Source organism: Takifugu rubripes, unplaced genomic scaffold (genome assembly GCF_901000725.2).
Source record: "Takifugu rubripes unplaced genomic scaffold, fTakRub1.2, whole genome shotgun sequence".
NCBI lineage: Eukaryota > Metazoa > Chordata > Actinopteri > Tetraodontiformes > Tetraodontidae > Takifugu > Takifugu rubripes.
This window is the reverse complement of record NW_021821637.1, coordinates 336267-360521: the sequence shown is the minus strand read 5'-3', so window position 1 is coordinate 360521 and position 24255 is coordinate 336267. Positions and strand designations below refer to the sequence as shown.

The window sequence follows — 24255 nt, the reverse complement described above, 5'->3', positions numbered from 1 at the left end:
ATATATCTGTTAAGCTCATAAACTCAGGTGACTATGAAAGCAAGCATATGGCTTCAAACGTGCCTGTCAATCATTTATATATATTTATATATATACGTATATGTACACACACACAATGCAATATATAGAGTGTGTGTGTGTGTGTGCGTGTGTGTGTGTGTGTGTGTGTCACACATTGCATACAATATGGATATCCTTATTATTGGGAGGTTTGGATGAGTAATTACTGACTTCCCAGAATTCCCAGCATGCTTTTGGGGACCTGCACAGTGCACATCATATAAGCCACGCCCCTATATAGAACGCCCACGAGAGACATCCACGCCATTCACTCCAGGGCTTTTATACAAACTTTGAAGAAAAGAGTTCCTACGTCCCGGAAGTGGTCCGGGACGTGCTGGCCACGGTCTCGCGATCGTGCACTCGCCTGTTTCACGCGCTCGGAGGGCGGAGGGGGCGTGGTTTGCGTGGCTGCAGGCCGGAACCGGGCAGACGCGGGGAACAGCTGACCCGCACAGGGCTCCGCCCCTCCCAGCATCCGACCAATCACAGCAGCAGAACCCAATTGCGCGATGTGACGCCTCGTCCCATTTTTGAGCGTTTCAGGCTCATTCACTGATCTTTGCGGGGGGAACGTCAGACCTTCATGGAAGACGATGTCCAGCGGGAGAAAGCAGCTACTGGTTGAATGAAGCTCGGAGCTCCGTGGGGGGGTCAGCGGAGGAGGCTTTGATGTGCAGCAGCATCTGGGCTCGATATGCGGACACATTCATCGGGAGAGGCTAGCTTCCCTGGGCAGGCTAACGCCACTCATTGGATCTAATCCCGCCTGCTGAACCCTTCCCGACAATCATTCTTTTATTACACACTTTTAAGGCAGCTCCTGACACAACATGGATTATGAACGCACAGCTGGGATGGCGGCTGATGGTTTACTGAGCTACAGAGATGATCAGTCCGGCTGGCAGGTCTGCAAGAAGTCGGTAAGGTTTGGGTCCATCTGCCCTCCGCTAGATGTTCAGAGATGACCCGCAACATTTGAACAAAATGCACCCACGCTGTCAGTAATTGGATCCATTATTTTATTCTATAACAATTACAATCCTGCGCTCGTCAATAAATGAGTAATGAATGGCGGAGTGACCACGTGATCACAGCAGGTCAATGCCTCTTATCCTCCACAGAATGACGTTGTGGTTTCGTGGCGTCCTTCCTCTGAATTTCCCGGGAACGTGTAAGAAAACGTCTCTTTCCATTGTCCAGGTTGAGTTTTGTACTCAGGAACTTCTGGAGTCCGTTACCTGTGTGTGACACCTGTTGTCATGTGACTTCCCGGGCAGGTACAAAGGAGAGGGTGTTGTTGGCGGGAGCCTGGCGGACGTGTGGAAGTGTCTGAAGCCGGTGCCAAACGGCCTGCGAGTCAAGTGGGACGACAACGTCAAGAAGTTTGAGCTGCTGGAGCAGATAACAGAGGTGGAGCCCTTAAATCCCACCACCCGGCTTTAGTGTTCCACGACAGGCGTGTGGGAATGCTGTGGAGTTCTGGTCAATAATGTCATTCCTTCCTCTCCTCTCCAGGACGTCTCCGTCTGCAGGACGGTGACGCCCTCGGCGGCGATGGGAATCATCTCCCCGCGAGACTTTGTAGATGTTATTTTAGTTAAGAAATACGAAGACGGCACCATCTCCTCCAGTGGTGCGCAATCATTTTTACTTCTTTTTGATTTCCTTTCTTTGCTTCCTGCAGTATAAAATATCTGAAGTTCTGATGGACCTGTGTGACCCGGTCCCGTCCTGTTGACGGAGCTTTAATATTGAGTTGGTTTTGGGTTCTGAGGAGCATAACTGACCCTGTGTTTGTGTCACAGCCACCAACGTGATCCACCCAGGATGCCCCCCTCACTCCCGCTACGTCAGAGGCTTCAACCACCCCTGTGGCTGCATCTGCTCCCCGATTCCAGGGTGAGGGGGGGTTTCCTCACACCAGCAGCCATCCAGACTCCTTGCTGAGTCCAGCTCAGTTCTTCTGTTTGTCCTTTCAGGGAGCCCAACAAAACCCTGGTTCTGAGTTTCTTCCAGACGGACCTCGGGGGCCTCCTGCCTCGCTCGGTGGTGGACTCCTTCTTCCCGTCCAGTATGGCCAACTTCTACAGCAACTTGACCAAGACAGTCAGATCTCTCAAAGATCTCTGAGACCATCTACCTCCAGAGCTGGTGCCTGCTGGCCCTTTCAGCCAAGGTTTCCTTCTATTTATCAAAGCATCAAAGCCAGCCCGGTCAACGGTCCCACAGTAGAAATGGAGAGGAACCCACCACCCACCATCCCTCCCTCCATCCATCCCTCCATCCCTCCATCCATCCATCCCTCCATCCATCCCTCCCTCCCTCCCTCCATCAGGCTAAATGAACAAGTTAACTTTTAAATGAGTGGGAAGCGTCCAGACTCGTCTTCAGTGTTAAAATGTGTCATTCAACATAATTTTTTGTTCTGAAGCCGATCAAATTTTCCTATTTTCCCATCAGATTCTTCCCAAATCCCAACGACTCCACACTTTGTCCTTTAGCTTCATTGATTTGGGGTCAGACAAGAAGCACATGCGCACACACACACTTGTTCGGGCCTAATGACGGCTTTTTTAATGAAGAACTTTAACCTTTAACAGTGTAACGTCCATAAATGGGGAGAAGCAGCTCTCGTGGTGCGTTTGGGTGACGTTCAGGGAAATCAGCCCTGATCACACTGAAGAATCTTCTGATTCCTCCTGCCAGTAACAGTCATGTTTCAATCATCTCGTATCTCCTGATATCATCCGATGGTTCCTCCTCTACTGCACCCAGGCAGCATTCACATTAAAACCCTGGACACTCACAATTTCTCCTGTTTTTCATGAGAACCTGTCACCACCAGCTCATCTTCTCTTATTTATTATTTACATGCTTCTCCTCACTTTTTAAGGTATTTATTATAATCTAGTTGGTAAAGCATGTAAACGTGGCCTCCGTCACTCATCGTTCATTTAAAACAAACCCTCTTTGTCACATTTAGTGGTGGATTTACTGTCTAATATCCCCTTCATGCAGGTAATGAGTGAGACCTCTCAATGTGGTTTCTACCACTTTTTTATTCTTCCATGATGCAAATAACAAACTCAGAATTACAGGTGATACATTTTCAGAACAACATTTGGAAAAAGAGTAATTTCCTCAGAATAAAAGTGATGTGTGAAATTTCCTGCCCGACTCTTTATTCTCTTGGTGTCGAACGTCCTCCTTTATAGCGACGCCAAACCCAGTTTAGCTAGACATCAAATAATTGAATCATCTTTTATATAAATCACGTTTGTTTAGAGATGTGAAGTGCTTTTTCCTCCAATACTGTTTACAAGTTTAAGCTTTTCTATGACGGCCAGTCTATTATTTTTCTTTTACACCTTTAATTTAACTTGAAATGCTTTTGTAAGAATTTAAAAATCAGCATAGCTCTTTAACCTGTGCGGATTTAAAAATGTAGAGTCTGTTTGCACGTTGTCTTCTTTAATAACTTACAGGAAACATCTGGGCGACTGCTTCCCATAAGAGGCGTTTAAAAGCTGCATCTGGATTTTACTTTGGTCAACAAACCAGGAGCCGAAGCTTTGCTGACCCCCCCTCATTCAGCCCCACCAGGCTTCCTCCTGATGACCACTGTGAAGGGTCCTTCAGCCAGGGACTTGACCAGGCCCCAGGCCTCAAAGCGGGTCATGTCCTGAACCCTGACGTCCTCAACCTGAAGCAAAACATCTCCCAGCTGCAGCGCATCATCGTCTGTTGGACACACACACACACACACACACAGATATGAATTCCTTGGACTTGACATGGAGCTCCTCAGATATCAGCACCAAAGTGCCCCTGCTCAGGATTTAGTTCCTCCTTCGGTTCCTACTGCAGGTTTAAAGCTGATCAGAATACTTTCAGGGACATCCTGATGTTGACTAAATCCACAGAAAGGAGCAAGCAGACCTTCTCAGGTCTGTGCTGCATCACCTCTGAAGATCCTGTTGATGACTAGGGGTCTGTCTCCATGGATGGAGCCTCTTCCTCCCTCCAGTGTGAAGCCAACTCCTGCGGCACCTTTATCCAGCTGGACAGTGATGGCAGCTCCCTGCAGCCCCTCTGCAACACAGTCGACACCAGCTGAAAGGCCTGAAAAGGAGCTTCCTGACTAATGTGGGACACTTGCTGCCTGGCTCTCTGCCTGCTACATTATCCAGGTGCTCCGTTCCAGCTGAGTCAGAAGGAGGGTGTTGGAAGGTTATCGCTGTGCACCTGTTTGTACTGTTCCCTCTCGTGGGTTTTACTCCCTCCAGCTCATGTAGGACGTGCAACAGCTCTATTTAATCATCTACATGTTTTATTGATTCCAGGTCTTCTGACTAAACCTCTGGTCTCTGTGAGAGAAGGTCTCTCCTGTCGCAGGACTACATCTCAATCATCATCTCCAATCATCTCCATCCGGGAAAACTCTCCTTTTCCTTAGGAAGGACTTTGGTTTACCTGCAGAACCAGACTCCTCCATCCTGCCCCCCTCTCTGGCTCCTTCTGGCTCTGCTTTCTTGCCCACCACAACCACAGCCGGCGTCAGATTGCGGCTCTGGCGCAGAGCAGCCGTGGCTTCAGCGTGGGTGAGACCACGCAGTCTTTGTCCATTTAACGACAGCACCTCGTCTCCTTTTTGGATGGTTCCCTCCTGGGCTGCTAGTCCGCTGGAGAACACTTTGTGGACCTGAATTGAGGGAGGAAAGTGGCTTCGGTGAGACAGTTAAATGAAGATCACACTCCATGGAAAGACTCCGCTACAGCCATCAGCTAAACAACCTTCAGGTGAGACCCATGAATCTGCCTGCAAACACAAGCTGCCAACACCATCGGACAGAACAGGCTAACGCTAGCACCCCCACCTGCTGGCCACGCCCACAAAAAGGTTCTAATGCAATAGAGGCCTTCTGTGTTGTTATATCTGTTGCTAGGAGACAGCAGGACTCACTACTGAATCGTGATGCCGGCAAAATCAAACAACGTCCTGTAGAAACCTGCTCCTTTAGCCTATTGTATCATAGGAATGCTGGTGTGTAGGCTTCCCTAGAGGCTGGAGATGATGGGATGCAGAGACGGAGGAATCCCTGGGATCCCCCTGATGTGGCCTTGGCCGTGACAGAGGCTCTGTTGACTTCTCCTACTGCTGCCTCATTCAAGGATTTAGCTCCATTTAGCTCCATGTAGCTGGACGCAATTAATTATTCAACTATCTGATCTTTATGATCAAGAGCAAAGCCCAGAAGCAACCGAACGTACACATTAGCTCTTGTCTCGTGTTCATTAGCCATTTGAGAGGGTTAGCAATATGGCTGTCAAGGTTGGGGGGGTGGCAGCACTTCTCCATAGGAAGTCAGGCTACCGCCACCATCTGGATGGAACCATCACGTTTCTAAATTATACAGGGATATGCAGGAATCCTTTAATTTGTAACGTTTGCTATCATTTATCTTTGCTATAGATTCAACAATACATGAACATTTGCAGCTTTTACTCACGGTGGGAGCCTTGTTCTCCAGATCTGACCCTCCAGCGATGCTGAAGCCAAGTCCAGTTCCCTCATCTTTATGAAGGACCACAACATGGATGTCCTCCAGCTGCTGTGGTAGGGGCACATTCATACATTCGGTTCTATTCATCTGATGGATCATTGATATTCTGTAACCAATAACGTAGATATGGATTATTGGTACCTTCAGAGCGTCATCGTCTAATGTCTGCACTTCCTGGATCATCATCTGTCTGGTCTGTGAGGGGATGGCTGAGAGGGCCGCCTGGATAGATGCAGACGTCGGGCCTGACGTGTCCTCACATTCCAGTTCCCCTCGGGTGATGGTGCGCTCCCTCAGGACAGCGAGGCTGAGGTACAAAACGTCGCATGGCAGAGAAAAACCCACAGTGGAACAGGAAGTGATGTGTTTCTGTGCAGAAAAGCCACTTCCTGTGACAAGCCTCTTTTCTGGTCTCACCTTACAGAGAAGGAGGCTGGTACAGAATCAGGGCTAAGGTCCACACAGGGGTCCTGTGGGGTCGGGAGGCTGCCGAGGTGGGGCTCCGTGGCCAGAGAATGCATCAATGCCTGTGAAACCTGGCGGGAAAAACCCAAATAAGGGACTGATGGAGCCACAATGTGACTGTTTGTAACAGTCTGTCTACAGTAAACCACCGGTGCTGTCAGTCACCAAGGAGAAGGTCCCCAGAGAAACCTCAGAGGATCAGAAAAGAGGTGAAGAGAACTGATAAAGTGTAGCACCAATCTCTCTTATTCTGTCTAAAAGAGCAATATCCATTTTTCAGATGTTAGCGGTGGTTTTCTGATGGGCTACAGGGAGCAGCCTGGGTTCCCCAAGCAAGCCGCTCTGTTGGCGGTAGGTTACCTGGATGCTGAAGGTGAGGATTTTCTCTAAATTCTCTCCGTCCAGGTCTTTCTGTGGCCGGGTCACAGTCAGCTCCTCGTCCATGTCCACGTCCACCTGTGGAATCGTTGCTTTAGCTTCACTCACTCTCAGGCTGGTTGGAGGAGGCGAGGCGGTCCGCCCTTCGACAGGTGAAGGGTTCCTGTCATCTTGATCCCGAGCAGACAGAGGATCGTTTGATCCTGAAACCAAATCCGCTATTTCACGATCCCTCGGCTCCTGGTTGGACACAGGCTGCTCTTGTTGAGGCTGCTCTTCAGAGCTGGAGGGGTCAGTAGCAGAAACAGTTGGAGATGGATCTGCCTGAATGTCTTCAGGACCTTCATCTTTTCCATTTTCAACACTTCCAGAGTGACTTGTGGTCTGTGTCTCAACTGGAGGACAGGGGCTGGACAGCGACAGGGGCTTTCTGTTGTCCACCTTCTCTGTCCCAGCTGGAGATGAGAACGTCTCAAAGGAATAGATCTTTTGTTTGATGGACAGGTTGGCTGCAGATGAGGAAGACCTGCCACCAAAGCTTCTGTTGAAGCCCATGTGTGGTCTCTGCTCAGCTGGTTTAACAGACTTCCTCTGGTCTCGTTCATCTAGAATCTTTCTTAGACTTTGACGAAACCATGGAGGCTTTGGTGCTACAGGGGGGTCCCTTCTTCTCTCCCGGAGGAACGTCAGGCTCAGGTGTTTCCACAGTGGCATTGAGTGAGGGGAGGGTTGCTCTCTCGGTCATGGTGGCAGGGTTCCTGCAGATGTTCTCAGGTAGACAGGGCTGGACCTTGGGCGGCTCCTCGGGGGAAGTGTCTGAATGACGAACCCAGGGATCTTGATGTTGGTCAAAACAAGCCTGTCTTCTCAGGGCGCCTCTCTTCGGCTGGGAGCAGACCACACTCGGAGAACCCCCTGTTCAAACAGCATTCACAAGAAGAAAATGAGGTTTTTGATTATTGTGGTGGCGAGAAAAGAATATTGATGCCTGGAACGGTAGCTGCAAGCAACCATATGGAACTAGATTTGTTCCAAATGTGTTTGTCAGTAGAACTTGTCATTTATAGCAGAAAAGTATGTAAATGCTAACGTGACGTTGCTATGTTGAGCTGCAGTCTGAATCTAGACCAAGACCTACTTCAGAGAACATTCTGATGAGATGGCGCTTAGTTCCATGAGCATTTAGGTACATTAGCGTGACATTGATTAGATCAGATGAGAAGTTATTTCACATTTCTGACTGTGGCAAGAAAAAATGAATTTAACAGGAAATGCAACCAATGGGGGGGGGGGGGGGGAGAAAGAGAGAGAGAGAGAGAGAGAGGGAGAGACTGAGAGACTGAGAGAGAGAGTTGCATTGCTGCGACAGACACGTAACTATTGCTAATTTTAAAATGATGGAACTTTTAAGATTTGCTGTCAACGTTCCATCTTGTGGAGCTGCTGCCTGGACAAAGAGTTCTGATTATAACAGTTGTAATTAGCCTGGATATTAATGAACCGGCCTTGGAACGCTTGCAACGGGTTTTTGCTCTGAACGAGTTGACTCATTGTGCGTGAGCACAATGTTGTGTTTCTGGTGAAGTGTCTGTCGGTGGTGATGTCCATGAAGCAGGTCTGAACATGTTCTCCACACACAGAAAACAGGAAATGCAACCTGGGCTCCAACTCACTCGATTTCCAGCTCATTTCAAGGCTCATTTTCAAAGTTCGCCAGGAGTTTTCTTACCTTTTAGCAGGTCGACGCACGCAGAATCTGGATGAGCTGAAGCGTTGTTTTCTGATGAATCTTCCTTTAATCGTTCCGCTCGCTGCAACACAAACAGGAAGTGTTGTGTCACAGAACAGCGTGTCACACAACTTCCTCCTTACACCAAGTCTCGGATGCCTTATTGAGTCAGAAGCGTGCAGCCACACATTCCAGCAGAGCTGAACATGATGCTAACCTACAGGAGCTGAAGTGGACCTGAGAAGAAGAAATAATGAGTTGGGAGTGTTTAGAATGTAAAAATAGAAAAAGGAATTTACCCTTGTGTCATATGTTCTGCACGCGACCTCTGGGCCATTGAAATGACCTTGATGTTTAAGCATTTATTAAGACTCGTTCCATCAGCGCATCGTATAAAGTGTTGAAGAGCTCTAGATGGTGGAGTAAAGTGTGATGGAGTCATGGCTGAGGTAGACACTGAGGAGATGAAGTCATCTCATCTGCTGGTCTATCAGGGCGGCGCCACAGTTTTTACTCCAGTTGAGGAGCCACTACTAAAGAGACGTGAGACCAGGTTCATGCTCAGCGTAGCCGTACCTGGCAACCTCCCCGAGACGCCTCTTCCAGTGGCCCGTGTCTGACAGGAGATTCTCTGCTGGAGCCACTGGAGTCCCCGTTGTAGCCATCCTCTATGTCCATGTCCACGTCGGTCCTGCTGGTCTGGTGTGGCTCAGATCTGCCATTACAGGTGAACTAGAAGATACAGTTCAGATGGCACCATCGTGAGGCATCAACACTGTAACCACTTAGTGGTGGAGGACTGGAAACCAGTATAGCCTCACAGTGGTCCGTTGGTGAGATGAGAATAAAAGGGTTTTCTAGCTTTTCCTAATCTCATTCAACTGTGTTAGATGTTACACTGACTAAACAAGAAGGTTGCTAACAGTCAAAAACAATCTTATGGGATGGCCTTGGTCGTGTCAAATAGCATTAGAATCTAAAACTGAGGTCACCCAATGAATGAATGAATGAATGAATGAATGAATGGTACCGTGCTGTTTCTGAAGGTAATCTCCACCTTCTGCCGACAGGCTGCAGTGAGAGATGAACAGGTGTATGGGATGTTGTACTCTTCAGCAGGGTAGACAGGAGCGGAGAGTCTGTTATCAGGCCACGTCTCTGACTGCAAACATCACCAGGAGATACAGGAACACAGTCACATGCTGGATGCGTCCACATGGGGGCGCACCTTTAGCACTGGCCTGAGCCTGACCTTGGCTACGTCCAGACTGTGGACACGGGCTGAGGGGCTGTGGCTGTAGTGCTGGAGGTTGTGCGTCGTGATGCAGCGGTTGTGATGATGGTGGCTGTTGGTGCCTTCGCTGCAGGATCTCCTCATGGCTTTCTGCACGCGGTGGTTCGTCAGCTGGCTGAAGCTCCGATCCACACAAGTCTCACATCTGTGGCGGCTGTGAGGATAAAACTTGTGCAGTCCTGAAGCAGAAAACAGCAAAAGTCCCGACTGGATGATCACAAAGTTAAGTCACGATTATTGGACATCTCTCAGACTCCCTTCTGGTGAATCTCTGTTTCCCAAGAGCTAATGCTAGAACCTTTCTTTCCTCAGAGGAACCAAAGATAAATTTGGTTTTAAATAAAAGTGTCAGTCTGTACCAGAAGATGGGAGATGATGCACCTGCTATTAAAGGGAAAACATGAGGAATATCAAAATGAAACGTGGAACTGAAGTAACAAATGCTTCACCATTAGCGCCCCACTGGCTCTTGTCCTTCTTCAGTTTGCTGTTTTTCCACGGCTTGAGCGATGGCGTCATTCAGCTGCTCCTCAGAAACCTGCGAAAAGATGCGAAATCAGTCATTAGTGGCTTAAAATAATATTTGATGTAAACAGGAAAACACAAATGTCACTTCATTTCTTTTTTGGTTTTGGTCAGAAATCAGATGTTCCCTGCTTTCTGTGCTGTGGCGGACACCTGGGACACCTGGGACACCATCCGACCCCCGGGAGGGCGTGGCTAGGGGTGTGGTTTGGGGGTTTCCAGGTGCACTTCATGTGCATTGTTAGGTGATGTTTGGAGAGGAAGGACCCACCTTCCTCTCCAGAGTCATTCTTCATCCTGCTAACAATGGTGACCCTGATTTGAACATGTCCGAGAAGACGGCGTTCCCTCTTCAGCCAGGTGGCCTCTGCTTCAGCAGCAGGCTGGCTCCACTTCAGCCGTACCCGAGTTCATCAAAGCGTCCTCCAGCTGAAAGGAACCACTGCAGATGACTCCAGATATTTGATGCTGGTTGCGGCTCCAGACCAGCAATCCATGTGCCAAGCAGCTTTTGCTCTGGAGGTACAGCCCTGTACTAGAAGACAGCTATGTCTTTCTGGGCCCGGTTCGCATGATGGTTCAGCGGTGGACCTTATGGACAGCATGCTGCCATTGCTGGCCTTGTAGGTGTTTCCCTTTACCCCAATATTTTCCTGCACCACCTTCTGCCTCCAGGATGCAAACTCCCCATATTCGGCTGGTGCCAACTTCTAGGGTTTGGCCAAAGAAGCGGATCAGTGGATCAGGTCCTGCTGACTTCCAGACATTTCGCCGTGCAGAGCGAGACATCGGTTTCCCGTACAGTCTACAGCCGACAGCCACTTCAGCGACGGACGCCGGGGTTTCCATCCAGAGACTGCAGGGGCAACCTGTGCTTTTTCCACCGGTGGGTTGGACACAGGTGTCGGCACTGCCTCCCGCCACGTGGGGAAATGCCAAATCCAGGGCTGAGTAGCAGCTATGACTGCTGGGGAACACGAGGAGCTGCTGTTCGTTACTTCCTGTCTGGGAGACGGTGGGAACTCAGAAGAGCCCCCTCTATCCTGCTGACTCAGACTTGTCACCCCAGGGCAAATGACCCTCTGGACCAGGTTGGTGTCTTTGTTTCGTGATATCTAAAGTACTTCCAGTAAAGTGCTTTTGACGCACCCCAGGCACCCATTGCTCTGACACCTGACGCATCAGCTGTCGCCATGAGGGCAGTAGTCGAGCAGCTTGTGCTGGTTGCCTGGCATGTGCAACTTGGTTTGGTACCTCTCACACAGGCATCCCGGTAAAATTGATTGGTCCTAAGTTGATTGGTTTGTTTGGCTTGACTGCATTCAACAAGCATCTGGATGCTTCATCAGCTGAGGTGGTCCTCAGGCAACCGCTCTGTGTCCCAGGAGTCCTGCCCCTCTGTCTATTCCTGTTGGGAGCACCCTTTCATCCCGGCCCACTCTTGCCCCCATGAACCATTGTTCCCAGTCATTTGTGCCTGCACAGCTAGCAGTGGCTCATTGTGTTTCTGTGCAGCATGATGCTCACCGGTCACCCCCTTCACTCCCTGTACAACGGCCCATTTAGGGCTCTAGAGGTGGGCTCTAAGAGCGTTGTGTTGGAAATGGGCGGACAAAGGGGGTGTGTCCCATTGGATAGGTATAAGCCAAGTTACCGGTTGTGTAACTGGCCCAGGGCCCCCGTTGGGGCCGTCCACCCTCTAAGATGGCTGATGTGTTTTCCCCAGTTGGTCTTCCTGATTTGGCGGCTCCTGTGGACTGTGTTTCTCCCGACTGTTGCCTGCCTAGGGTTGTGGATGAGGGATGGGACAGCCGTTACCGGAGCCTGGGGGTGACACTCGGGGGTATGTCTCACATCCAGGACATTTATGGGGACGTGTTTTTTTCTGGGTGCGCCTGTTCACGAGCTTCCTGTTTGCTGTTTGAAGAATAGAGATCAGAATCCCACCTTAAACCCTGGGTCGTTCTTTTTCCTGCCACAGTCTATTCATAGATTTCTCTTTATTCCTCATTAATGCTTAATCAGTTAATCGAGAGTATAAAATCCAATGGATTCCATGTGACCCATTTCCTGAAAGGACTGCCCAGTAAGTTTACTCTGTGATGGACTTCACAGTGAAGCAGGAATGATGGAGGAATTCTGGCCATAGCCTGAAAGCACGGGTAGCCACAAGAGGTCATGGTTGTTCACCTTGTGACTGCCACAAGAAGCTTTTAAAGCTTTTAAACTCTCTTCCACATTCCTTGTGTTGATGTCAATGTTCTGCATGAAGCTGGCTGTGTTGTTTTGGTGCAGAATGTGTGAGTTAGAGTTCCAGGTCTTCTGGTTGATCTCCAGTCTGAAAGAACATAAACATCTGAGTAAAGTTGTTACATACTTTGGGATTGGGGTGCCGACTGATGATGATGTGAACCGGGCCTGGCGTGCACTGACTCAGGACGGAGTAGACGTCATTAAGAGCCATGTTGTAAACCACCGTGTCGTTGATCTCCATGATCTCGTCCCCGTAGCTGAAGGTATGAAGAGAAAGTTCAAGAAACACAGGGCAGACAAACATTATCATTATCAGACAAAGATTATCAGACATGTTCTCGCTGTAACCTCACCGGAGTCGACCGTCCATGTGGGCCACAGATCCAGGAGAAAAGGTATGGATGTAGATCCTGGGACATCCTTCACCAGATGGAACACAGCATAGTCCAATACCCAGACCAACACCGGCCTCTATGGAATTACATATGTAAGAGTTTACAACAATATATCATCATCATCGTCATCATCATCGTCATCATCATCGTCATCATCATCGTCATCGTCATCATCATCATCATCATCATCATCTATCCCAGTGATGGGACTGTTTACGGAGTAAGCTGCAGAGTAACAGCTGACTCTCCCTGGAGACACCTCTCTGGACAGGCGCTCTGAGCCTGCGGGGTTCAGTGCCTTGCCCAACGGCACCTCAGCGTTGCTCCACCATGCGGAACAAACTGTTCTTTAACAGCAGACTCATTTTGAATGATGATTAACCACCACAGATGTCATCTAACTCCTATTTTGTCTCACTAGGACAAAGTTCTTCTCATCGGGAATTCCACAGAAAATTAAACGGTAAATATGAAATTCTACTTTTTTAAAATCTCTCAAGGATTTTCTAGCGTTACCGTTAGCTTGTTAATAATGACACCTCTGGGCTGACCTTTCTGAAGAATCATCTCCATGATGATGCGGTCTCTGTTGGTAGGGGGACCGGAGGGGTTGTTGTTCAGGTAGTTGTAGTGTCCCAGGTCGGTGTTGTCTCTGGCCATGTCAGTGGTAGAGCTAAGAGAGCGGGACCTGCACAGCTGAGTAGGACCACAAAGAGTCCCAAAACGAAGACTTGTCCTCACCACCAGGGTCAGGAGACCCTTCCTCACTTGCTGAACATTAGAACACAGAAACATTCAAAGGTTCCATTAGTGATACACCAACGCCAGGAAGGAACTTATTTATGGGTAAACATTGTACATTTTTTAAACATGCCTGTTATTGCTCTTTCATTTTGAGTTAGACTCGTGTGGAACGGTGAAGGGTGCGATTATTGCTGCTAGCGCAAAGACGTTGTCTTACTTTAAACTTGTGCAGGGCCTCATCGTGAGTCAGCCCGTGCAGCGATTCCCCGTTGACTTCCAAGATCTCGTCACCTACAGAAGATCCGACAGCATTAATTCCTCGGGCAGCCACACCAAACGCTGTCATCAGTTAGCCGTGTTTGCTAGGCTGTGAAGTGGGAGAGAGTCTACCATGTTGCAGCCTTCCATCAGCAGCTGCTGCCCCACCAGGAAATATGGTCTGACATAGATTTCCCATTGGGCCATACATACTGTCCCTTCCTCCAACTATGCTGAAGCCCAGACCCTGGCAACATGGCATCAGCACTGATTAGACAGCAATGTCATCACAAATGTTGACTAAATGCTTGAGAGAAGTCAAGGAGACAGTCTCCAGAACTCTCTCAAGAACACTCTCTCTGATCCACTTCTGCAGAACTGAGCTGATGGAGGGAACGTTATCAAGAAGTTCCTGTTTCACTGTTTTGTCTCATAAACTTAAAACTTTAAAGCATGGGGGGGGGGGGGGGGGGGGGGTGGGGGGGGCTATTATTGTAGGATACAGGTAATCCTACCTTTCCGTGGCCTTTCATCAGCACCACTGTGCCGATGATGAGGCTTGGACGTTTGCTGCAGGAGTTCACAAGGTGGGCGGAGCTTAGGGAGCGTTGGACGGGCTGGGGAGACACAACACAAAGAGTTAAAAACAACTTTTGTCTCTTACCTGTGTTGACGGTCACCTGACACCTTTGACCTGTGTTAATTAATGGCCACACATAGAGAATTTACTAAATTACCAGCTGCTGGGACAGAGACTTCTTGTTTCCATAAAAACCATTGTTCTCATACAAATCTGGATTCCTCAAGATGATACTGTCCAAATCTCCAACCCAGTATGGATGAACACCTGTGAGGTGATAATGGAACAGATTAACATGATTATTGTTCCACACTAAAGCTGACGTGAGCCGCTTGCTGACGGACACATTTGCCTTTACATGAAGAGAAGCGACAGTCCCCAGAACCCTCCCATAACACCCACGGTGACCCTCTGAAGTGCGTTGGTCCTAAGATACGTACTGGTTGAACTGGAGTGGTTCCTGTTTCCAGCTGTCTGACCCGATGATGTCTGCTCCGTGTTTTTGGTGTCCCAACACGTCTCCTCATTCACCTCTGGTATTGCAAACTACTCAGAAAATCAGGCAATTAGAAGCAACAACATCATCAGAAATGTCCCGAACATGTGCTGAGATGGGTTCACCTTCAGGTGGTTGTTGTTGTCTGTGACCTCTGAATGATCCGGCGTTATTGAAGGCTCCCGTGGAGAAATGAGAGATGGTGGATGCTCGTGTGTGGTCAGGAGATGAGAATGGACCCCCTCCTCGGAAGGGGAATGGTCCTAATGTCGCGAGAGCAGACAAAAACCATGACACAGCTGAGCTTTAAAATAGTCCCCCTTATCTTATGGTTCAGTTGGTTGCAGTAGGTCCACCCAGGCCATGATGTGAGCCCTCACAGATGAACTCATGACAACACTTCTGATGGAGGACCTCATTTCACCTCCCATCTGTTGGCTCACATTCATAAACAGCTGCATAGCAAACATGAGAAATCAACAGGATTCCACTGGTATCACCCAGAATGATCTGATGGGTGGTTGGTTGGTTTGTGGGATGGATGTTTGCCTGAGGAGCCACCAGAACCTGATGGATTATGTCAATGAGTTCAGGGCAGGAAAAGTAGCCCAGCAAGAGCTGGAGGTTCCACAGGGAAAGGTGGAAAAAGGGAGGCTGGGGTCCGTGTGTTTAGTCCAGGTGACCTTGTGCTTGACCTGATTTGCCTGGTTACATCACCGTTTCCTTTCTGTGGGCTAAAATCATCAATTCACACCTGGTGGAGCACAGTAGAGACGTTGAGATTCTGAACCTGCCAATGACAATGTTTTATCTGCTGAGAAGAAGCGGTCCAGCAGAGCCACGTTGGTCCAGCCCTGGCCTCCTAGGGAGGCCCTTGAACCGATCCCAGGGAGGTACCCAGCCTCCCTCGGTAACCTGTGGTGGCCGTCAGGTCTGGCTGTCTGAACCTCCTGAAGCCCGTCCTGCTGCATGAACGTACGTGATTGGTTATTTATGAGCAGCCTGATGTCAGCGGGTGGATGCAGACCTGAAACAACGCGCGTGGCTGTAGATAAAAGCGATACGGAGGGCGTCCATTTCCCATTCGAGCAGATCAATGTTAGACTCTGAGACCAAGGGAAAGAGCATCTAAGAGCTAGAGGGGAGAAGTGAATTAGCTCAGCCCAGATGTCACCAGTTCAGCCTTCCTCACTGGCACTTTTTCACTCCATTAGACCATCTGCTGCTTTACTCCATCTACTCGTCTGATGAAAGTGATTTCAGAAGGTCTGAAATGAACCTTTCTCAACACCAAAGCTCAGTGCAGCTGACCGTGCACGTGACTGAACTTTCCTTCAGATCTGGTATTTGTTGACTCAATTCTGTGACGTGTGTTAGCATTTCTGAAGGAATTCCAAAGAGCCTTGTGTCTGGTGCCGGCGGGGGAGGACTGGCAACGTGACCGCAGCACGAGAATCATGCCGACAGAACATTACTGTGCTGAGGTCCAGAAGTGGTCCGGACCCTCCCAACTGACCTGGATTATGTTCCTTTTTCTTAAGGAGGTTGATTGAATTTAAACCTCTTAACTCGCAAAAACAAATCAAGACATGAAAGGGAGGAAAAGTTAACTGAGGCCACTCAGGAGGGCCGTCCTTCTAAACAAGGAGGCATCTACTGAACTTCAGTGGGCGTCTTCATTCGGATGTTCAGGACTGAAACGTGGCCATTGCAGCCAGACGCTCGTTGTTACATTTGACAGCATCTACGGTTCTGATGACGGTTCTGATGAAGGTTCTGATGAAGGTTCTGATGACGGTTTGCTGCGGCTGTTACCTCACTGTGGGCTCTCGCGTGGGTGCTCCTCATACCGCCAGGTGCCAAACTGGTGCCGCCGTTTAATAAGTGCCCATCGAAGGGCCCTTGCTGCTCTGCACTCAGGAAGCTGGAGCCTCTGAAAACCAAAGCACATTCATTTTATTATTAGTAACACTTTACTTAGCTAGCTAGACTAAGTAAATTAGACAAGGGAACTAACAAGGGAACTTCGGACAACACGAGGATAAGAAACATGTGCTGTTAGAAACTCCTCTGATGTCCTCTCGTGTCCAGAGGGGCTGGATGACTGGACGGCTAACGCTAATGTTTGGGTGCTTCCACAATGGAAGACACTGGAAGCAGCGTGAGCTGTTGCGTTGCTTGGTTACCTTTGTGGTTTCCCTGTCGCCCCCTCCTGCTCGTCACTAAGGTGTCTGTCCTCCAGCTGGAGGCTGGGCTCAGCCACGTCAGGGGCACCCCCCTCCTCTCTGGGTCCGGTGGCCACGCACATCCTCCAGATGCTACTGTCCTGCAATCAGAGACGGGTGGAGACAACTGAGTTGATCCGGAGTCATCACCAGATCTGTTGGCAGGTGATGGATCGCTGCTCCCCAGCAGCACTCGTCATTCTTGTTGTTCTTGTTTGTTCAGTTGTTGTTATTGACGGTTGCCCTGGGTTCCCTGAAGCTCTGGGTGAGGTTGCATCTCCACTGTCCACAAACATGAATTTAGTGACTAATGTCCTGAACCAACGTGTGAATCCAGTTGCAGAGGACGTGGAACCAGAGAGGAACAACAACAACAACTCCCAACAAAGCCCCAGACTGTCCGGTCCGCCAACATTCCTCTACAGGCGGCACATGTGACAGTTATTGTTACTATAAATAGGTTATTTCATGGTCACGTTGCCTCCAAGACATCGAGTTAATCAAGTGACTAAAAGGGAGGTTTTCCACTCGTGACTGGGATCTGGTTCCAGCTCGGAGTTCTGAGGGACGACGGCGTCGGCATCACAGCCGGAGGAGGCTGAGTAGGTTGACAGGTTAGTCCACCTGGTTCTGCTCTGGGTAAACAACAACAACAAACATCATGCTGCTGTCCCACCTTGATGCTGAAGGACCTCCTGAAGCTCCTTTTCTCCCTCTCACAGGTTGTCCGGTGCACCAGGCTGGACGCGTTGTCAGCTGGAGATGGTTGTCTTCTCCTCCAGGAGCTGCTCTCAGCTTCTCCCACACATGCTCCTCTTCCTGACGTCACGTCTGCCTTCCAACCTGGAATCCAGGTCCTGAAGTCATGTGACACGGAGCCAGCAGGACCCTCCTCCGAACACTCCTCATTGGTTGTTGAGCGGCAGAAGATCAGAGACCTGGACGGGTTTGTGTGACGTCAGTTTCTGGGCTGGATCATCTCATACGGACACAACTGGTGACCATCACGGCACAGAACTGACCTTTGACCTTGGTCCATGGTTAATGCCGTAAAAGGACATTTAGTAATTTATCAACATCATAGAAGAACCCTGGTCACCAAAGGCTCCAGTGTAGATCATGTGATGAAGAGCTGCCCCGTGATGTCATCACAGCACAAAACAAGGGCTCCATCCAACCATCATCCAACATCATCCAACCAAACATCATCCAACCAACCGTCAGCCAACCAACATCCATACATTAAACCATCCATCCATCCATCCATCCATCCATCCATCCATCCATCTACCCATCCATCCATCCATCCATCCATCCACCCATCCATCCAACATCATCCAACCAACCGTCAGCCAACCAACATCCATACATTAAACCATCCATCCATCCATCCATCCATCCATCTACCCATCCATCCATCCATCCATCCATCCACCCATCCATCCATCCATCCAACATCATCCAACCAACCGTCAGCCAACCAACATCCATCCAACCATCATCCAACATCATCCATCCAACCATCATCCATCCATCCATCCATCCATCTACCCATCCATCCATCCATCCATCCTCCACCCATCCATCATCAACCATCCATCATCCATCCAGCCATCCACCCATCCATCCATCCACCAATCCATCTATCATCTACCCATCCATCCATCCATCCATCCACCCATCCACTCATCCATCCATCCACCAATCCATCTATCATCTACCCATCCATCCATCCATCCATCCATCCATCCATCCATCCATCTATCTACCCATCCATCCATCTACCCATCATCCATCCACCCATCCATCCATCCATCCATCCACCAATCCATCTATCATCTACCCATCATCCATCCTTCCATCCATCCATCTATTCATCCACCCATCCATCCATCCAACATCATCCAACCAAACGTGATCCAACCAACCGTCAGCCAACCAACATCCATACATTAATCCATCCATCCATCCATCCATCTATTCATCCACCCATCTATCCATTCATCCATCCATCCATCATCCACCCATTCATCCATCCAACATCATCCAACCAAACATGATCCAACATGATCCAACCAACCGTCAGCCAACCAACCATCCATCCATTCATCCATCCATCATCCACCCATCCATCCATTAAACTATCCATCCATCATCCATCCATCCATCCACTCATCCACCCATCCATCCATCCATCCATCCATCCACCATTCATCCATCCATCCATACATCTACCCATCCATCCATCTATCATCTACCCATCCATCCATCCATCCCATCCATCCATCCATCCATCCCATCCATCCATCCATCCATCCATCCATCCATCCATCCATCTACCCATCCATCCATCTATCATCTACCAATCCATCCATCCATCCATCCATCTACCCATCCATCCATCTATCATCTACCCATCCATCCACCCATCCATCCATCCATCCATCCATCCATCCATCCATCCATCCATCCATCCTTTCACCCATCCATCCATCCATATACCATCCCTTCATCCATCCATCCATCCATCCATCCATCCATCCATCCATCCATCCATCCATCTACCCATCCATCCATCTATCTATCATCTACCAATCCATCCATCCATCCATCCATCTACCCATCCATCCATCTATCATCTACCCATCCATCCACCCATCCATATACCCATCCATCCATCCATCCATCCATCCATCCATCCATCCATCCATCCATCCATCCTTTCACCCATCCATCCATCCATATACCCATCCATCCATCCACCCATCCATCCATCCATACATCCATACATCCATCCATCCACCATCCATCCATCCATCCATCCATCCATCCATCCATCCATCCTTTCACCCATCCATCCATCCATATACCCATCCCTTCATCCATCCATCCATCCATCCATCCATCCATCCATCCATCCATCCATCCATCCATCCATCCATCCATCCATCCCTTCATCCATCCATCCATCCATCCATCCACCCATACATCCATCCATCTACCCATCCATCCATCTATCATCTACCCATCCATCCATCCACCCATCCATCCATCCATCCATCCATCCTTTCCCCCATCCATCCATCCATATACCCATCCATCCACCCACCCATCCATCCCTTCATCCATCCATCCATCCATCCATCCCTTCATCCATCCATCCATCCATCCACCCATCCATCATCCCTCATATTTAGTGCATTAACCAGTCTAACCACTACCAGTATAATCTCATTCTAGATGGTTCCAGACAGAATAAAGCTGTAATCATAGCAGGATCTTTCATGTCAGCTGCAGTAAAGAGCCCCTCAACCTGAAGCCAAGCCAAAGCTGCTTGAGGAGTTCAGGAGTTTAGCTGCTCTTCCAGCCACATTAAGCTGCTGCAGCCTCCTGCAGAGCTGGCCTCTCAGCCCTTAGCCTACTCGTACCTGGAGAGCATGGCCAGCTTCCTGGAGCGGTAGTTGTGGTCGCTGGTTGGGTCGTTGTTCCTGCCCTGTTCCCGGCGTCTTCTCTCCATCCTCCGAGCAGCTGCTGGGCTGGTCCTCCTCCTCTGGGGGGAGTATCTCTGAGGCAGGGCCGTCATCCCAGCCAGCACAGAACTCCTCCCAGCTGCTCCACAGCCTGATGCAGGGGGACGCTCTTGGAAGCAATTAGAGGATTCAGTTAGAGCAGTTTTGCTGTTTTCCAAACTATTTGCAGAATCTGCTGCTTCAAAGGAGGCGGACAAGAGTCCTTTTGTGTCTCTGAGTGTTTCCTCTGTCCTCATGATTTAAGCGCCGACAGAGGCTGAAACATATGATAGCCGACACGCAAGGCGATGCTGTTAGCTGGAGTCTCTAATGGAGCAGAGAGAATGATGGTCTGCCCCCCCCAGGGGAGGGAGACACTATAGGATGCATCTCTAATGCAATATGTCCTCATATAGATGGACATTTGCCTTAAACCCCAACACTTACCACAAAAGGCAGGCTGGGAGACAGGCAGGCAGGGAGACAGGCAGGCAGGGAGACAGGCAGGCAGGGAGACAGGCAGGCAGGCAGGGAGACAGGCAGACAGGGAGACAGGCAGGCAGGCAGGGAGACAGGCAGGCAGGGAGACAGGCAGGCAGGGAGACAGGCAGGCAGGCAGGCAGGGAGGCAGACAGGGAGACAGGCAGGGAGACAGGCAGGCAGGCAGGCTGGGAGACAGGCAGGGAGACAGGCAGGCAGGCTGGAAGACAGGCAGGCAGACAGGGAGACAGGCAGGCAGGGAGACAGGCAGGCAGGCTGGGAGACAGGCAGGCAGGGAGACAGGCAGGCAGGGAGACAGGCAGGCAGGCAGGGAGACAGGCAGACAGGCAGGCAGGCAGGGAGACAGGCAGGGAGACAGGCAGGCTGGGAGACAGGCAGGCAGGCAGGGAGACAGGCAGGCACACAGGGAGACAGGCAGGCAGGCAGGCAGGGAGACAGGCAGGGAGACAGGCAGGCAGGCAGGGAGACAGGCAGGCACACAGGGAGACAGGCAGGCAGGCAGGCAGGCAGGGAGACAGGCAGGCAGGCAGACAGGCAGGGAGACAGGCAGACAGTCAGACAGACAGACAGGCAGGCAGACTGACTGACTGACTGACTGACAGGCAGACAGGCAGGCAGGCAGAGAGACAGGCAGGCAGGCAGAGAGACAGGCAGGCAGAGAGACAGGCAGGCAGGCAGAGAGACAGGCAGGCAGAGAGACAGGCAGGCAGGCAGACAGGAAACATTGGGTCTGATGGAGGTTGATCTGCCACATTGTTCACCACATTGTTTTGACTGATCAGCTGATAAAAGTCATTTTGTGATAGAATCAAAAAAAATAATTGATCATCAGTGAAGCAAACACTGTCGTCTTGGTGACTCGGCCCGGCGGCGTGAACAAACAGAACTTCCTGTTTGACTCCAGGTTGCAGCTGAAAGGTGACGAAGGTCCATGAACGCCGCAGCTGCTGGTTGTTATGGCGATACTGAGCCGGCTTCACAAAGACGTCCTGTCTGTCCAAGCAGCCCAACTTTCCTCCGACCCGGCTGATGTAATGGCACAGAAGAGGCTCTTGTGAGGCCCGGAGCCGTGCTGGAGGTGTGTCCTCAACCAGGTCCTGGTGCTTCAGGAGGTCAGATGAGAACAGGAGGGAGGGAGGATGAACAACCTCAGCGTTGTTGGGGTCCCACTGGGGGTGGACGAAGCAGCTCCAGCCGGTCCGAACTCACCCCTTCACACTGTTCCACGGGTCGGGTTCCTCCTCTGGAGCAGGATTTGTCTTCTGCTGTGGGAGTAAGGAGTGACCCTGAGAGGAAGCTGTTGCTGTGGGAGCTTCACCATCATGAAGGACCCACGTGTAGAAGTGAAAAACACACCCTAGAGCTTCTGGGCGCCACATGTGCGAACTGAAAGGCTAATTTTAAGCTCTTACACCTCATATTTCTACAGAAGATGCTCACCGTAGAGACTGGTGCTGTCCTCCAGCGTGGATCCAGATGATGGCTTGAGTCCAACAGGAAGATGAAGGTGAAAGCGATGTGCTGCTCAGAGCCTGGCTCCCTCACTCCGGTTGCCGAGCGTGTCCCTACCTCTCCTCCTCTTCCTTCTCCTCCCTCTTTTCCTCCCCTCTCTGCTTGGAGGAGGCAGAGCCTCTGACCCTCCCCCTGCTCCACAGAGGAAAATGCAGCTCTCTTAACTGGGCCTGACCTCACACCTACTTTGGAACTTTACAAGGTTCCCTGTGTGTCCGTGTGCCCACAGCTATGACGGTCCAGCCTCTGTGTGTTTTAGAGCATGAAAAGCGTCTCTGTGGTCCTGGTCCTGGTCCTGGTCAGGAGGACCAAGGTGGATCAGTGATCATCTGCGCTGGTCCTCATCCTGAACCGGTTCACATGGATCCGTGGGCCTCGACAGGCTTTGGTTCCTGGTGTCAGTTCAGACATGTTGGATATTTTTGTTCTCCGCTGTGTTCGCGGTCCTGATGGGGACGTTGCTGGGGAGGATCCAGAACTCCAGTTGGGTCCAAGCTGCTTCTTCACTGTTGGGGTGGACCGAGTTTAGATTCTTGTACACAAGGTTGGATTGTTGTTTCCAGCCACAGCCATCCCATAATAAAACCTCCAGGCAGTTGTGCATTAGCTCCAGTAGTACTGTCAGTAGTAGTAGTAGTATTGTAGTAGTAGTATTAGTATCAGTAGTAGTGGTAGTAGCAGCAGTAGTAGTAGCAGTAGTAGCAGCAGTAATAGTAGCAATAGTATTAGTATCAGTAGTAGCAGTAGTATTGTAGTAGTAGCAGTATTAGCAGCAGCAGTAGTAGTAGCAATAGTATTAGTATCAGTAGTAGCAGTAGTATTGTAGTAGTAGCAGTATTAGCAGCAGCAGTAGTAGCAGCAGTAATAGTAGCAATAGTATTAGTATCAGTAGTAGCAGTAGTATTGTAGTAGTAGCAGTATTAGCAGCAGCAGTAGTAGCAGCAGTAGTATTAGTAGCAGCAATAATAGTAGCAATAGTATGAGTATCAGTAGTAGCAGTAGTATTGTTGTAGTATTGTAGTAGCAGCAGTAGTGGTAGAAGCAGTAGTATTATTATTAGTAGTAGCAGTAGTAGTATTAGTAGTAGCAGCAGGAGCAGTAGTATTAGTAGTAGTCGTAGTATTAGTTGCAGCAGTATTAGTAATAGTATTAGTAACAGCACTAGTAGTAGTAGTAGTGGGATAAACGGTGTTACCATCTGTCTGTCAACAAGTCTTTTCCTTTAGCGCCCCCTGTCGTTGAGATCAGAGCGTGTTTACTTTCTGTGCACCAGGCTTGATTTCAGGTGCTTTAAATAATAATAATAATAATAATAATAATAATAATGTTCTTCTTCTTTGTCTTGTAACTCAGCTGCATTACTACATTATTACATTGTTATTACTGCCCCCCCTCCAGGCTCACAGCCACAAACATCAGTTTCAGTTTCAGTTTCAGTAATGTGAAACAGCTCCTTAATCCCCCAGCTTTTTATTGATAATAACTCCTTTAATGAACACTCATTTTCTTTGTTTCATGTGCGTTCCAGCCCAAACTGGGTGTGAACCAGTTCCCTGTTTAGACCACTGTGTGGCCGTAACCCGATGTGGTCATTGCTGCGTCAACAGCGGCGCTGAGAAGGTCCCCCTCATGGAGGGGGGGTCTCCTGAGGACCGTCTGACCGTTGCTGCTGTGCTCCTGAACTGGCAGAGTAGAGACGCTGAATACTGGTGATTGTTGGAGGACAATAGGCAGCATGGGCGGGTCTGGAGAGGAAGTAGGGAC

General features: G+C 49.7%; 2 protein-coding genes across 2 annotated transcripts; one reads left to right on the top strand and one right to left on the bottom strand.

Moving 5' to 3' along the window:
• Positions 1-613: 613 nt before the first annotated feature.
• Positions 614-3231, top strand: LOC101062280 (stAR-related lipid transfer protein 5). The gene is made up of 6 exons (XM_003976711.3): positions 614-983; positions 1185-1234; positions 1341-1473; positions 1579-1696; positions 1869-1962; positions 2043-3231. Exons 1-6 carry the CDS (start codon positions 894-896, stop codon positions 2191-2193), a joined length of 636 nt encoding a protein of 211 aa, XP_003976760.1. The 5' UTR covers positions 614-893; the 3' UTR covers positions 2194-3231.
• LOC115248485 (pro-interleukin-16-like) lies at positions 3103-22563 on the bottom strand. The gene is given in 28 exon segments (XM_029832266.1): positions 3103-3804; positions 4027-4155; positions 4537-4765; positions 5574-5675; positions 5769-5934; positions 6045-6163; positions 6453-7130; positions 7132-7385; positions 8200-8281; positions 8776-8931; positions 9230-9361; positions 9452-9672; positions 9943-9985; positions 9987-10031; positions 12396-12528; positions 12625-12742; positions 13218-13437; positions 13628-13701; positions 13801-13915; positions 14184-14285; positions 14406-14515; positions 14689-14794; positions 14870-15007; positions 16560-16677; positions 16931-17070; positions 17646-17907; positions 20398-20608; positions 22420-22563. Coding segments are annotated over 27 exon segments (4302 nt in total). The 5' UTR covers positions 20553-20608; positions 22420-22563; the 3' UTR covers positions 3103-3649.
• Between the last annotated feature and the right edge of the window lie 1692 nt (positions 22564-24255).

What these genes read in the sequence shown, in the direction of transcription:
- LOC101062280 (XM_003976711.3), top strand. Translation starts at nt 894, where the DNA reads ATGGATTATGAACGCACAGCTGGGATGGCGGCTGATGGTTTACTGAGC. An exon ending in GGCAGGTCTGCAAGAAGTCG is followed by an intron (nt 984 to 1,184) that starts GTAAGGTTTGGG and finishes TATCCTCCACAG; the next exon opens with AATGACGTTGTGGTTTCGTG. An exon ending in TCTGAATTTCCCGGGAACGT is followed by an intron (nt 1,235 to 1,340) that starts GTAAGAAAACGT and finishes CTTCCCGGGCAG; the next exon opens with GTACAAAGGAGAGGGTGTTG.